This window comes from Talpa occidentalis, unplaced genomic scaffold (assembly GCF_014898055.3).
Source record: "Talpa occidentalis isolate TD23 unplaced genomic scaffold, MPIMG_talOcc4v2.1 talOcc4.10, whole genome shotgun sequence".
NCBI classification, from domain to species: Eukaryota; Metazoa; Chordata; class Mammalia; order Eulipotyphla; family Talpidae; genus Talpa; species Talpa occidentalis.
In genome coordinates this window covers 54362343-54377280 of record NW_023600993.1, presented here as the reverse complement: position 1 = coordinate 54377280, position 14938 = coordinate 54362343, and the positions used below count along the sequence as shown (strand labels likewise).

Sequence of the window (14938 nt, the reverse complement as noted above, 5' to 3'; positions counted from 1 at the left end):
CCTGGAATACATAGCAGTTGGGGAATAGCTGCCAAGTCCTCTGCCTAGGACAGGGTTTCAGCTGCAGCAGGTTTTCCCCTTCTTAGAACTTTGGCCTTGGTCTTAACCTTGCCACCAGCATTGGCCTCCTGGGCTTCAGATTTCTTTAGTTGCTGCCTTCTTAGCTTTCTCAACCACCATCTTGCAAGATGTGAAAAAAAAAAACTGGGCATTTTTTTATATACATTTTTTAACATCATTTTTCATTTTTGCACAATGTATGCATTTTCATCTTGGTTATAGTCCCCATACAATTCCCACCCCCCCTTGTTTTGATCCGACTCCCTCCCCGACCCCCACCCCCCAGTGTGTTTCTGGTTTACAGTTACTTGTTGATTTCGATTTTTACTTTATTATAATTAGGTTTTTTCCTGGTCCCTTATTCAAGAAGATGTGGTTCATATACACAATGGAATATTACTCAGCAATCAAAAAAGATAACTCATGCAATTTGCAGCAATGTGGATGGAGCTGGAAGGGATCATGCTCAGAGAAATAAGCCAGAAAGAAAAAGAAAAATACCGGATGGTCTCACTTATAGCAGGAATTTAGAAAACCTAAATACAGGCATGTTTTAAACAGAGAAATTATCCACCAAAAGTCCCCCAAAGCAAAAAATGTGACACTCACTGGACACAAGTGAAACAAGTGAAAAGGACACTTGTTTATAATGAGATTTGAAAAGAGAAGGCAGAGTGTCACCTTGTTAGACTCAGATGGGAGCATACACGTTGGGTGACTGAAAGTTTTCACTGTTCTGTGTGTGTCCATGAATGACCGTGAAAGCACAAAGTGGTATTTAATTTTGAAGTTACAAATAAATTTTAGTGAACAGGTGAATTTCTAAGTATGGAATCTTTGAGAATTGTCTGCACTGTATAGACAGACTAAACATTAGTGTAGGGACCAGCATAGTAGGAGCAGGAAAAAAGATACATGTGTTTCTTTCTGCAAAGAATTTGATCATTGAAATTTCAAGGAAAGCATTGAAAGTGGTCAGTCTGGGCAGAATTAGGTCTTTGGTAGGCTTCCAGCCCCAGAGAGAAGGGTTTTTGCATGGAATTCTGTGTGGGAGGAGACTCTCCTCCAGTGCCCTGAGTCAAATGTGCCTGGTGCTCATGCTGACCTTCCTCTATGTTCCTTCCTTGCCTTTCCTGTTGTGTGATGGCTTGTTCTCTGCTGCAACAGGGTGAGATGATCTGATTTTCAGATCAGATATTCTGCTTTGTTTCCATTATATTTGCCAAGCCTGACACTTAGTAGGTGAGCAACAAATACTTGTCAAAACACAGACCTTGGACCTTAGGCACTTAAACTGAAAAGCTGCAGCTCAGCATAAATGCTCTGGACCGGGTCAACAAGCCTGAAATCCAGAGGTTCTGAAAGTAAAAACATTTTCAGGGCAATTGGCAGCAAAACCTGACTGGCCTGAACTTATTTGGTGACCTGAGGCTATTTACAGCCTTTACTAATCCCACTTGGCATGACTAACCATACATTTTGCTGAAGAAATATTAGTGTATTTGATTACAGGTAGCTCCTGGGGGAGTTAGGTAAGAGCATATGCATAGGAGAGCATATCTCCAGAATTACTTTTCTGAGAGGCAAAACAAAAATTTGAAACTCATTTAGGTTCAAGGGTTTCCAATAACGCATTGTTGACTTGCAGTACAATATAGGGATTTCTGTAGAAATTTTAAGGAAATAGAGGATTTATTTAGAAGTGAATTAGCCAGAGATAATCTCTGGCTGGTGAAATTAAATGACAATCTAATGGCATAACTCCCGAAGGGACAATATGTAAAGTCCCCCTAAGTTTGAAGAGTAGTTCTTTCTGTTCTTAGGAAATGTAAATAATGAAAACAGAGTTGATTAATTTAACACTTTATCATAAACATTAGAAATGTTTACTTTGAGTCTTTATTATCTTTATATGTGCGTGTATCAGAAGGCACATGGATAGAGCTTTTTAGATAAAGAGAGCTTTGAATTTCAGAATTTATTTGAAGTCTGATCATAATGTCCAAGTCAACTGTCTTTTCACAGAGATCTGTGTTGTAAAAATAAAAGTGATCCAAGCCACTGGAATCAACCAAAAAAGAGTTTATCTTAGCCAGTTCCCTTACAATGATCATGATGATGATGATAAAGAACGAGCACTCAAAATTTTGATCTAGATTTCTTCCCACCCCTGTCCCCAGGAAATGGCATTTGGGAGGGTAGGGGGAAACTGTTTAAATTTTAATTGGAATTGAAAATATAAAATGGGATTTTATAAACCTTTATTCTCATTTTTATCTGTTTTGAGAAAGTAAGATTTACTCTGTAGCACACTAATTAGATAAAAGAACTCACTTGAAGTAAAATATTCCTGTAAATGTTATAAAGATTCCTGGTGGCTTGTTTTGGGGTTTTTAATAGAGAAGATGAAGTATTAGAAGCTCAGAAATAGCATTCAAAGGAAAAATAGAAATTTTTATTTTATAGTTAATTCAGAAAGTACTAAAGTTAATCTGTAGATCAAAGGTCCTGGCGGAAATGCCTTTAAAATTGTTATTGGAAATGACCCAAAGACAGCACTTGACCCAGTGCCTCAGGAATAGCCTCATTGGCAATGAGCTGTGCACGTCCACAGGGGACTTCTGTGTAGAGTAGCGCACTGACGGGCAGTGAATGGGTAAGATTTAGATGAAGAATGTTGTATTAAAAATCCAGATAGTTTGTCCAGAGAAATTTGGAGCTGTTTCTGTTAACCTGTCTGTACTCAGAACATATTCCTCGTCTGACTCCATCCCCTTCTCCAGAACTCATCAGCCTGAGACTGCCTTTCCAGGACTCAATTTGTTGCTGTTTTTATTTTGTTTTTGTTTTTGTTTTTGAAGTATGTACACATTCCTAAGTATATAAAAAATTAATTCTGATAAAGTGAAACAGCTGTGTAATTTTCTTTTCTTTTTTTTTTAAGATTTATTTATATAAGAGTCGGGGTATAGGCCAGATGCATGGAAGGGTGAGAGGATTCCCCAGAGACAGAGTGGGGAACAGAACAGGCAGACTGACGAAATACACTGCTGAGGGGAGCAGCAGTGAGACAGGAGAGGTCTGCTCTCAGGCCGGTGGGGATCGAACAGGCACTGCAGAGGCTGCACACAGCTTCACAGCACTGCAGTCAACCACCTGCGCCACCAGGGAGACCCTGTGTAATTTTCAAATCAAGAACTGGAGCCTTAGAGGAACTCTCCAGAAGCCCCTTTGTGTACCAGGTTCCACCCTGTGACTTCTATCCAGACTTCTGTAACCACCCATTGGTTTTGTGTGTGTTAGAACTTTGAATAACTGAGAGAATGTAGTATATACTCTTGTGTGTGACTTCATTCATTCAGCTTTATTTTCATATGGATTCTAACTCAATATCAGTTCTTAAAGGTTTTTTGGGGGTACCTTTTAAGACAGCTCTTGGCAGATTATTCTGTCTGCCATTTTTTTTTTTTAATAGTGAAAACCATCTCCAGAAATAATAGTATATTTGATTACAGGTAGCTACTGGGTATGTTAGGTAATAGCATATGCGCAGAAGAACATATCTCCAGAATTATTTTTCTGAGAGGCAAAACAAGGGGTGAACTGGGTCAGGAACCAGATATTATGGGGTCTTGCCCTCAGTGGGGAGTTGGATCTTTGTCCAGGTCACTGGGCTCCAGCTATACTTACTGCCCCCCTCTATCCATCCCAAAGACACACACTAATGCTTTCCCACCTCAAGGCCTTATATTTGTTTATTACTCCTCTGGAACATTCTTCCCCCAAGTCTTCCCATGCTGGTTCCTACATTCTGTACTTAGTTAAAATGTTACCTAGGAGAGTCTTACAAAGTAGTCTATTTAGTCTTTTTAAAGCAATGCTTCCTAAGCTGTTCCACGTCATGAAACACAGATAACAATATTTGCCTGGGGACACAAATGGTAAAACTGATCATAATAGTTCATGTCCTACCTACTACTCAGAAAGGTGAGGGGGTAATATCTCTATTTACCTGAAACCCATTTCTGGTGCCAGAGTCTAGCTTTGGGTCATTCTGTTCCCTGTCCTCCAACTTCTTACACCAAGACTTACTCTTCTGAACTTGATATACAAAGGAGAGTTTTGTGGTCTAAAGAAGTGGTTCTGGTCAAATTTTCAAATTATGTCTTTAAAAAAAAAATTTATGCATACAAGAGCTGGGGTACAGGCCAGAGATGTGGGGGGTGGGGGGGAGAGAGGATTTACCAGAGACAGAGTGGGGAACAGAACAGGCAAACTGATTGAAATACACTGCTGAGGGGAGCAGCGGGTGAGACAGGAGAGGTCTGCTTCACCATGTGGCTTGCCCTCTGGCCAGCCGGGGATCGAACTCATGCTGCAGAGGCTGCGGATTGCTTCATAGTGCAGTGCTTAACCCCTTGTGCCACCAGAGAGGCCCTCATATTTGTCTTTTGTCTCTTTACCATCTTGAAAGCAGAATGAAAATGACTGCTTCCAAAATTCCTGGCATATTCAACAAAAGAAAAAAATTGGGTCAAGTGGTTTAATGTATTTATTTCTTTGTGTGCATCTACTAAATGCTAAAACTTTCATTGGTTACAAAATACAATGTTTGAGAAGTATGTTGCTTTCACAATACTGAAACAGGAAAATGGAAAGGTGCTGGTATGTTTACCACATGCTCAGGCTGAAGCACATGGCTATGCAAGATAAGATGGGAGTGGAAGACTTCGAAAACTCAGAATACCTATCCACTGTTAGGATGCACAGTGAAATGTCTTCTTGAATACATCACAGTAGCATGAACCAGGTGAACCAAAACCATCCTGTGGTTTCCTCACGACAGTCCTGCTCTGTTGAATGAGTAAACAGCTATGTACTGTTCTGCTCAGTGACTTGGGTTTTCTGGAATTATTAAATATCTGACAAATCACATAAGGTCTGTCTCTCTGAACCAGTTCTGTGTTCATCTGTACATCAATTGGTGTTGCTTCATAAATATCCTTTACAAAGAAATTAATGTGCTGTTTGTTCCCAGATATAGAACCTGAGATGGTGTGTATATTACATGTCTGTCTGTATGTCTATGTATATGTGTGTGTGTATCCTTTGAAATTAAAAGACCAAGTCATTATATTCCACCATCCAAGAAGAAATGTTTCTTGAGTTGTCTCACTGGAGCCTTGTCCTACATTACTAATTTCTGGCTGTAGTGTCAGTGTGTCATGCCTGGCAGGTTAGCAGGTTTTGGCAGAGGAAATGAAACCTAGTCACTTACTATGAGATTTATAGTAGACCTGCTATTGCAGGAAGTGGTGAAAAGTTGATTGATAGTTTGAGACAAAGCTCTGTAGCAAGAAACAGGATGTATGCTTTCTATTTATACTCAGTTTTCTTTTCCCTGCATTTCAGGGCTCCTTTTGCACTTACTTTGGCTGTTTCATAAGGCCAATGGATTCTTTTTTCCCCCTTAAAACTCAGTCACCAACTATGAAATAATTGAGGAAATTTGATACCAGATCAGCTATGGCAAAGGCATGCACTTCCACTGATTACTATATTCTTTCATGGTAGTTGTATTTACTGTAATTTGTCAGAAAGCAATTTAAAATGTAAAAACATTCCCCAAATTGAATAGTATTCAATTTATATAAACAGAACGGAAGTTTTTTTTTTAAGTTGTATGGTAAGATTACATTTCCAAAAACTTTCCCAAAAACCTGTTTTCGCTATTATTAAAATATGACATTAGTATGGTCTGTGTATCTCTTTAAAATGCTGAACCTCTACTGTAATGAATACATTTTTGACAGGTTAAAGTGTATGATATTTAGTGTATATAGTATATATATTTATAAAGTATAAGTACTTACAGATATATGAATACATATAGTTATAAGTATTATAACTAATAACACAGCATATGTGTTTGTTGAGTATATCAGAATGTATCTGGTTTTTGTAAGCATTCTGGTTAACTAATAGTGTTATTTGGCAAGGCTTATTGACATGAGCTGACCTCATCTGTTTCGAGTTTGACAGTGAAAAACCACTAACTACATTAAATGAGGTACTTTCTAAAATGGATAGACCATCACAGCGTTAGATTCTAGAATTTACAAGGAATGGCAGACTTTGAGCCAACTCTTAATTGTTCTAATGGTTGAAAGAACAAAAAGGTTGCTCTTTCATGGTGTAATTTTTCCAAAGGAATAATTTCCTTTTTAGTGAATAGTGACTGCTATCTGTGTAACACAATTGAATAGAAACAAATCCCAATTTCATTCCTCAGAATATTGGGTCACTTTCTACACCTGTCATATTTCGAAATTTTTAATCACTTTTTATCCTAGTGTCCTTTAGAGGGAGAGTTCAGTGTGCTTGTAGGGTAAATGAAGATGCTCAGGCTTTTGCGCTGTTGGCCTCTGTGGCTATCACCTGCAGCCTTGAATGCAGTAGGCACTTGGGAGTTTGGGCTCAGGGTATGCATGCCTGATGGTGGACACGTGGAGTATGTTGCGGCTTGTGCCAGAGGGCACACCTGAGCCGAGAAACTGAGCACATAAGGTTGGTGTCACAGTGGACGAAGTGCAGTGGAGAGTGGTGGGGACAGCCAGAGAATGGCTATGAGAGGAAAGAGCATATAGAGATTCACATGGGGGCCCCGAATTGCTGTCTCCCTGCTGGGTTGTTTTCCCCTCACCTGTGGGGACAATGCCAGGGGCTCCAAGGTTCTCTTTTAAGCTGCCTGAACTGATGATGAACCAGCCTGGGATGGTTGCAGAACAATGCTGCTTCTGTGAAGTTTTAGAATTTTAGAATTAATTTAGGAAACTAGCCAGCTTGAGGTAGTGAGAGTGGTATATAGAGATGATTCAGCTTGGTGAAGAATCAAAGATGAATATATGGCATTGTTGGTATCCCACAGCTCACGTCCATCAAGTGTATTGGTAGGTTTTCCCACACCCACAAGCAATTCTGGGACACCAGCAGAATATCTGTGTAGTTGGTGGTGTCCTGGAGCCCAATTCCAGTGGGTATGTGTGTAGAGAGGCCTTCCCATACCAGCAAGCAATTCTCAGAAACCAACAAGATGTTCAAGAATTCAACTCAAATGTGACACCATCTAGCTAGAGAGCTCGCACCTGATTGGTCCATTACAAACGGCAGTTACTGAGCTCTGAGGAGCAACTGCCACACTGACTTGTGGTGGAGCGGCAGGATGAAAGGACACCGCTGCTCCTGCCGACTCCCACTGCTGAGGCGGCTGGGTTCCAGTAACAATACAGGTACCTGAGTTTCTGACAAACCAGCTACACGTAAGAGATTCCCATGGTGACCATCTCAGACTTCAGGTGCCCATTGTAAACCCAGATTGTTATTTGTGCTTCTGACCAACTGGCTATAAATCAGGTTCCCAGGACACCCTTCTCAGTTTTGATTAATTTGCTTAGAACAACTCATAGAACTCAAACCATTTACTCACTAGATGGCTGATTGATTGCTGATTGAATGGCGAGATGGAAGAGATGTACAGAGCAAGGTATGGGGAAAAGGTGTGGAGAGTCCATGTCCTCTCCAGGCATGAAATTCTCCTCCGTATCTTCACATATTCACCAATCTGGACACTTTGGAGTCCCCATCTCTTGTTTTTTTTTTTGTTTGTTTGTTTGTTTGTTTTTTCTTTCTGGAGACTCCATAGGTATAATTGATATACATAGGTAAAATTGATTAAATCATTAGCTGTTGGCAACTGAACTTAATCTCCATCCTTCTCTCCTCTTGGGAGGTTGAGGATGGTGGAACTGGAGGTTTCAATCCTTTAATCGTAACACTGGTTCCCTTGGCAACTACCCCATCCTTAGGTGCTTCCCCAGAAGTGACCTCGGTCACATGACAAGAGAAACTTTTCATACTCTGAACGCTTAGGAAATTCCAGGGGTTGTGGGAACAGAGCCAAGAGTTGTGGATGAAGACCAAATATAACAACTATAAATCACAATATCACAACATACAATTCATTTTTTACTTATATGAATGGGTCACTTTAAACATAATGTATGATATTAAACATATTGGTGTTTTTTTTTTTTAAGTTACATCATGGTAGGAGTGCATTTCCAAAATCTTTCTAAGAAAAACTTGTTTTCAGTATAATTTTATTAAGATAGGTATTAGTGTGATCCAAGAAATTAGAAACAAACTTTTCCCTAGGGGATAAAGATAATTATCAGCTGGTAATAGCAGTGCCTGTTTGGGTCACATGACTGTCTTTGTAGTCACCCTGTATGTGTGGTAAGCTTGCCAATAAGAGCCAGGGTTACAGGTGAGGGGCTTGGAGATTCCAAGTTTAATTGTTTATATAAATGTAAAGGCAGGAAGGGCACGGAGCAGGTTTTCTATGATTCCAGCAGACGGTTTAAAGGAGGAGTCCTAGAGCCCTCGGTGGCTTTTCAGGCTTTTATTGGGATTTACCAGGTACACGGCAGGCAGGTGTGCTGGGGAGCTGCCAGCTTCCCAGCCCCCAGCAAGTCTTCGCTCTTTCTGGGCTCTCCAGCATTCTTTCTGCTTCTCTCGTGGTTCTGCTCTCTGCTCTTCCATTTGTTCTCTGCTCTCCTGCTTCTCCGGTGTCTCCGTGACGCTGTCCTTATAAGCCCAGTCTCTCAGCCCAGGTGATTCCCGTCTACAATATGCCCACACCCTACTCCAGGTGTCCGCCATCAGGCATGCATTCGGGACCACAGGATTCCGTCATCTATCCTAATGGCGGGAGGGCAGAAAAGCCTGATACTTTTTACCTTACCTTACGATAAATAAATTTTTATATAACATATGTGACATTATAATTTATATTATATATGGACTGTAAAAAGATCCAAATAATTTGAGCTTGAGATTTGATACCATCTGTACTCACTAATATCTGCAGAAATAATTAAATTTTTTTCCTCCTATTCTAAATCTCAGTAGTTAAAGCTTTGAGTGTACTTCGTTAAAGAAGGCTAAGCCAAAGAGATACACCATAGCTATTTTGGAGAATTCTGGGCCTTGTGCAAGTCAGAACTTACTCATTTGGAAGCTGTTGAGGAACGCTCCAATTGGGAAGGAGTGAAGACTGTGGTCCTAAGGAAATTTCAGAGCCTGGATACCCCTGAGGCTGCATGGTGGAATAGAAAGCTGGAGCTCTGAGGCTTGCGTTTACAGTGTTGACTGCCCATTGTTAGCTAATGAAGTCCAGCAGAGCTCTTCACCCCTCCACACTTCTGTCTCATCATCTATAACCTGAGGGAAATAATGAAACTAATTCACAGTGTTGTTCAGAGCAACACAATGATGCTTGTGGAACATCATCCTTCAAGTATTGTGGAAAGTATTTGTCATGGCTATTAACAATGTGAGATGTATGGTCCCTGAGGTAGAAGCTTTTACTTAAAATGTTTCTTTCGAATGTTATGATTTAATAAGAGACATTGTTGTCTTTCCCAAGTAAGCTCATGCTCTTAAAACTATGTCTCACTACCTAGAGGGGATTCCTTTCAGCAGAAAGATGTTGGTGAACCAGATCCTAGGCTGGTGGAGCCTTGGGCCCAGAGATGTTTTAAACTGGTCTGCCAGCAGTAACCAAATCCTTTGCACTGATAGTCAAGGTTTCAAAATGTATGGTGGATGTCATCTACTACTATCTTGGACATGAGTGTAAATGGCAGCCATCTCATTCCATACCTATGCTTTCAGTGGTGTTTCCAGATATCAAAGCTCACCTGAGTGTTTTATATGTCTTTAGTGAATCATTGATGCCAGCAGATCTCCCTTTGTTTTCATTTTTTCTCCAGTCACCTCACCTTTCCTTTTCCAGGCTCTAGAAACTAGAGCACTGAAATTCAGGGAGGAGCTTCTCAGTTTAAGAGAAACTTGCCCCAATGATCGGCATTGCCTTATATCATTCAACCGCGGTGTTTTCGCCCACCCTGTGGCACTGACTGCAGGTCCTTGTGGAGAGGGGGAGGGGGACATTCTTCACAAGGTCATCATTATGCCAAATGTTTGGAGAAGAAAGGGTCTCAGATCCAACTAGACCCTTAGATGAAAAACACCGTCTGTTCTTTAATTCCCTTTGTGCCACTCATTCATTTCAGCTCTGTTGAAATGAAGCCTCATTTCCCAATTATCATGGGATGGACTATACTTTTACAAATGATTTTATCTGGTGAACTCATCCGTTTGTCTCCAACCCATTATTTTGCATGCTTATTTAACCTCTGGAGGTAGAGCAATGAAGACTACATGTCCACACACATTTTCACTCACTGTCTCCCTTATTCAGTGTCAGATTTTCCTCTGTAGAATAGTAGAGAGTTTTTGGACTCTGCAGTCTGTTCTATGTTGCTTCAAAACCAAAACAACTAAATGTATCCAAGTTAAAGAAAACCTGTATTCAAATCATGTAATGATATAAATTTAGAAAAATACCTTCTGAAATAACATGAAATGATTTACTGATGAAAATAGAAAGCACTCTGTGCTCTCAAATAAGTCTTTTTTTGTACATTTAAAACTTTTGAATGGGTATTATGTTCACATAGGTTTAAAGATAATGTGCAGTGAAATGTCTTGCTCTTGGTACCATCCTCCATCTTCCCAGATCCCACCACTCCACTGCCCTAGTATTAGTTAATGTTTTTGTAGCTTTCTGGAGTTTGCTAGTGTGTAAGTGCATACAAATTGTATGTTTTTTCTTTGTTAACTTAAGGTAGCATATACATGTGTCTTGCCCTTTGTTGCTGCTGTTAAACAGTATATCTGGGTTACACAGAGAGCTTCACTCCCTGTGCACCTACAGACTCCGCCTTTGTGCGGCTATGCTGTCATTTATAAGCCAGCCCCACAGTAATGGACATTTGGTTGTTTTTCATTTGGGGGGTATCAAAAGCATTGCTTAGTAAATAACCTTGGACCTGTGTCATATACATATGTGTTTAATTTCCAGGTGTGGTGGTACTTTTTGAGGTTACGTATATTTTCAATTTTAAAAGTTATTGCAAAATTCTCCTTCATCACGGTTGTACCTAGTTAATCTCTCACCAACATTTTATGAAAACGCCTTTCCCATAGCAGTCATGCCTGCAGTACTATCAAATGTTTGGAATTTTGCCAATCCAATAAATAAAAAATATATATCTTAATGTGACTTTAATTTGCATTTCTCTTATTTGATTGAAGTTGAATATTCATATATTTAAGAGCCATTTGCACTACCATTTATGAGAATTGTCTGCTTGTATCTTTAGACCATTTTTCTGATGGGTTGTGTTTATATGTCCATTTTTAGGAAGCACTAGGCCTTGATTTATGATATGAATTGCAGATATCTTTCTCAGTTTTGCATTAGTTTTTTTGACTTTATGATTTTTTTTCTTTTTTTTCCCCTATAGAAATTACTGATTTTTATTAGTTGAACTTATTAGTCTTTTATGTTGTGGTTTCTAGATTTTGAAATATCATTAGAACCTCCTTTATTCTAATGTCTTATCTCGTATTTTCTATGTTTCCTCCTCATACTTTATTAGCTTCATTTTGTACATTTATATCTTGGGTCCATTTGGGGATTTATCCTGTGTGTCTTATGAAATAAGAATCAACTTAATTTTGTTATTTCTTTAAGCTGCATACCCTGTTATCCCCAGGCCAGTTAATGAATGGTCTTAATCTTTCTTCTTAAATTGTTTTTTAAGATCCAAAAAGTTGGCAGCTCTTGCTGAAGCCTTAAAGAAAGTATCTCTGACAAAGGCCCAGCTGGGATTAGAACTAGAAGAACTGGAAGCAGCAGCACTTCTTGTCCAGCAGGAAGAAACTGCATTAAAAGCAACCCATTCTGTTCCCAGGCAGCCAACATCTACCTCCAGTTCTGAGGCAAGTGATTCTGAAGAAACAGACAGCACTGAATCATCTGAGGCCCAAGTTTCAGATTCAGAACAAGAGGAGCTCGAAAATACTGAATCTAAGACAGTAAATTCCTTTCCAGGTCCGTTTGTTGAGGAAAACAGTGTCCTACTTATTGATGCTGGTGGGGGAGGCAGAAACCCAGCCCTCCTGAGGTCTGATGTCACTCAGGGAAAGCCAGGCACGCCTTCTTCGGCTCTTCCCAGGGCTAAGCCTCTGATAGAGGAGCTTGGAGAACAACTGCAAACTAACGTTCGGATTTCCGACACTGCGCCTGGAAACTGCAGCAGTGTCCAGGACAAAAACGACAGGCAGACACCAAGCGATTGCTAGCGATTTTACTCATTGTTGAGAATTATGTGAGGTTTGGTTTTTATTGACTGAATTAGAATTCATTTTCACATTATATTTTTCGTTATAAGGGTATTCAATATTGCTTTTCAATGAACTAATGTTTATACCTGTTGAGTTCCTTGTTGCAGTTTTAAAAATAAACTGTAACGTTTTTACTGAAGTGTAATAAATATTTGATGATGAAGATAACAGTTCTGCCCAAATCTATAGACTATTGTGCCCATTGATATAGTTTATAGTTTTACTGAGGTATACCTAACATATAAATACATGTATTTAAAGTGTACAATATGGTAAGTGTTGACAAACCTGTATGTATATATACCAAAGGAAGCCATCACTTAACAATTAACATGCTATACTTAACTATCATGTCCAGTGTCCTCATGCCCCTTTGTAACCCTCCACTTTACCCTACCTCCCCGGCAAGCATCTGTCTGCCTTCCATTACTATACATTGGTTTGCATTTCCTAATTTAGTGTAAATTGGATAATGTAAGATGTACTCTTTTTTTTAATCTAATTTCAGGCTTATTTCACTCAGTGTAACTATTTTGAGATTCATCAGTGTGATAACATGGATCTGTTTTTTCTCTCCATTGCTGAGTAGTGTTTCATTGAATAGATTTATCCATTCACTTATGGATGGACATTTGGGTTGTAACCAGGTTTTCTGACTGTTGGAAATAAACATTGTGTGCAAATCTTTGTGTGGACGAATGCTTTTATTTCTCTTAGGTAAATACATCAGAGAGGAATGACTAAGTCTTACAGTAGGTCAATGTTTAACAGTTTAAGAAACTGCTTAACTAGTTTCCAAAGTGAATGTATCATTTTACATTCCTATAGTCAAGTATGAGAGTTCCAGTACTTTATACTCTTGCCATCACTTGATATGGACAGTTTTTAAAAATTTGTTACCACTTATGTGCTAGTATCTCATTGTCATTTTAATTTGCATTTTAAAGACTTACTTTTTTTTTTTAAGTTTTTTTTTTTTAAAGATTTATTTATTCGTGCATACAAGAACCGGGGTACAGGCCAAATGTGGGGGAGGGTGAGAGGATTCACCAGAGAGAGAGTGGGGAACAGAACAGGCAGACTGACTGAAATACACTGCTGAGGGGAGCAGTGGGCGAGACAGGAGAGGTCTGCCGCCCCATGTGGGACCCTCGCCGGCTGGCCGGGATCAAAACTGCACTGCAGAGGTTGCGGACAGCTTCACAGCGCTGCGCTCAACTGCCTGCGCCACCGGGGGAGGCTCAAAGATTTACTTTATTGAGCATCTTTTCATGCGCTTGTTACCACATCTCTTTGGTCAAATGTCTGTTCAAATTTCTTGCCAATTTTTTTTTAAAGCTGTGTTGTTGCCTTTTATTTTTTTTTTTTGTAGCTGGGTGGTTTTTTTATTATTTTGTTTTGAGAATTCTTTGTAGATTCTGGATACAAGTCCTCACTATGAGTCATCTTTTTATACCTTGTAATCTTTGTTTGAATGTGAAGCACTGAAAATTTTACCTTGTTGAGTGCTGGTTATGATATGTATTCTTATAAATATCTTGAGCTTTGCTTTGGGGTGTACTTGGAATAGTTTGATCCTAATGGGTCTTGTTTTTGTAATTTGTTAGCAGGACTGGGACAGTGCTCATTCTAGGATAAACTATTTCCCAATACTAAAGAAAGATTTTGCTGAACACTGCGAATCAGGAGTTTTCAGTCTGCTGTTGGAAATGGGCACCTGTGGGTGCCGTATGCTATTCCCTCAGTCCTTTCAGATGGCTTCTTCCTGGTCTCACTTACCTGCTCTCATCAGTAAGTACTCTTCTGCATATGAGAAGGCAGCCTTCTCTAGATAACTGGGGTTCTCTGCAGCTCCCTTCTCTTGGTACTATGTCTGCAAACTCTAGTTGCCTTATCTCCCTAAACCTGGGCTCTGTCTCCTGAGCTCCAGAGTCTGGATTCTGACAAGGTTGTCCCTCTCTACACAGCCCGGACAGTCTTTTAAGGTAGTTGTGAGACAAACACATGACCTGCCTTGTTTTCCATCCCTCAGCATCGCTCTCTCATTGCCTGATAGCCAGTGTCTTGGAAATCATTGTTTCATGTGTTATTTCTGTTTTTCTTTTTTGATTATGACAGAGTAAATCCGGTCCCTATTATTCTATCTTAAATTAGAAGCATAAGTCTCCACTAATATTTTAAATGTGTGTTTTCCCACTTGAGTGTAAGTTCCCAGGGAGCTGGATCTGTGAATCATCAGAGCCCATATTCTCAGTGCACCTTATGTATTTGTTGAATGAATGAACAAATGAAATAAGCCAATTTCTTTTGGGAGGAAATGAAATCTGATATGTATGAATCTCAGCAGCATTTTTTTTTTTTTTTTAATTTCCAGAAAGGGTTTGATCCCTTTTACTCTGGGCTTACATAAGTTGGGAGTATTTATATTTCCAATGTAGATTCCAGGTTGTACTAACAGGATAGTTGGGGTGGCTGTGCCATTTGCCACACATGTTAGTTCCTGAATACTCTTACCAGCTTTGTCAAAGATTTTCAAGCCTTTTCTCAGGCTCGCTGGAGAGCT

General features: G+C 39.6%; 1 protein-coding gene across 5 annotated transcripts in view; it reads left to right on the top strand.

The window, feature by feature from the left end:
* SHQ1 (SHQ1, H/ACA ribonucleoprotein assembly factor) overlaps positions 1-14938 on the top strand; it is a 141905-nt gene that overhangs the window by 122404 nt on the left and 4563 nt on the right. For 2 of the 5 annotated variants that reach the window (XR_005121881.2, XR_005121876.2), the window contains exons 11-12: positions 11793-12082; positions 13983-14166. Coding sequence is in view for 2 of the 5 variants with exons in the window: in XM_037492829.2 (XP_037348726.1) it covers positions 11793-12333 (541 nt within the window). In the remaining 3 variants the exon portion in view is untranslated. Of the gene's footprint in view, positions 1-11792; positions 13052-13982; positions 14167-14938 lie in introns of those variants that run through there. The other 3 variants (XM_037492829.2, XM_037492821.2, XR_005121882.2) reach the window with 2 other exon arrangements.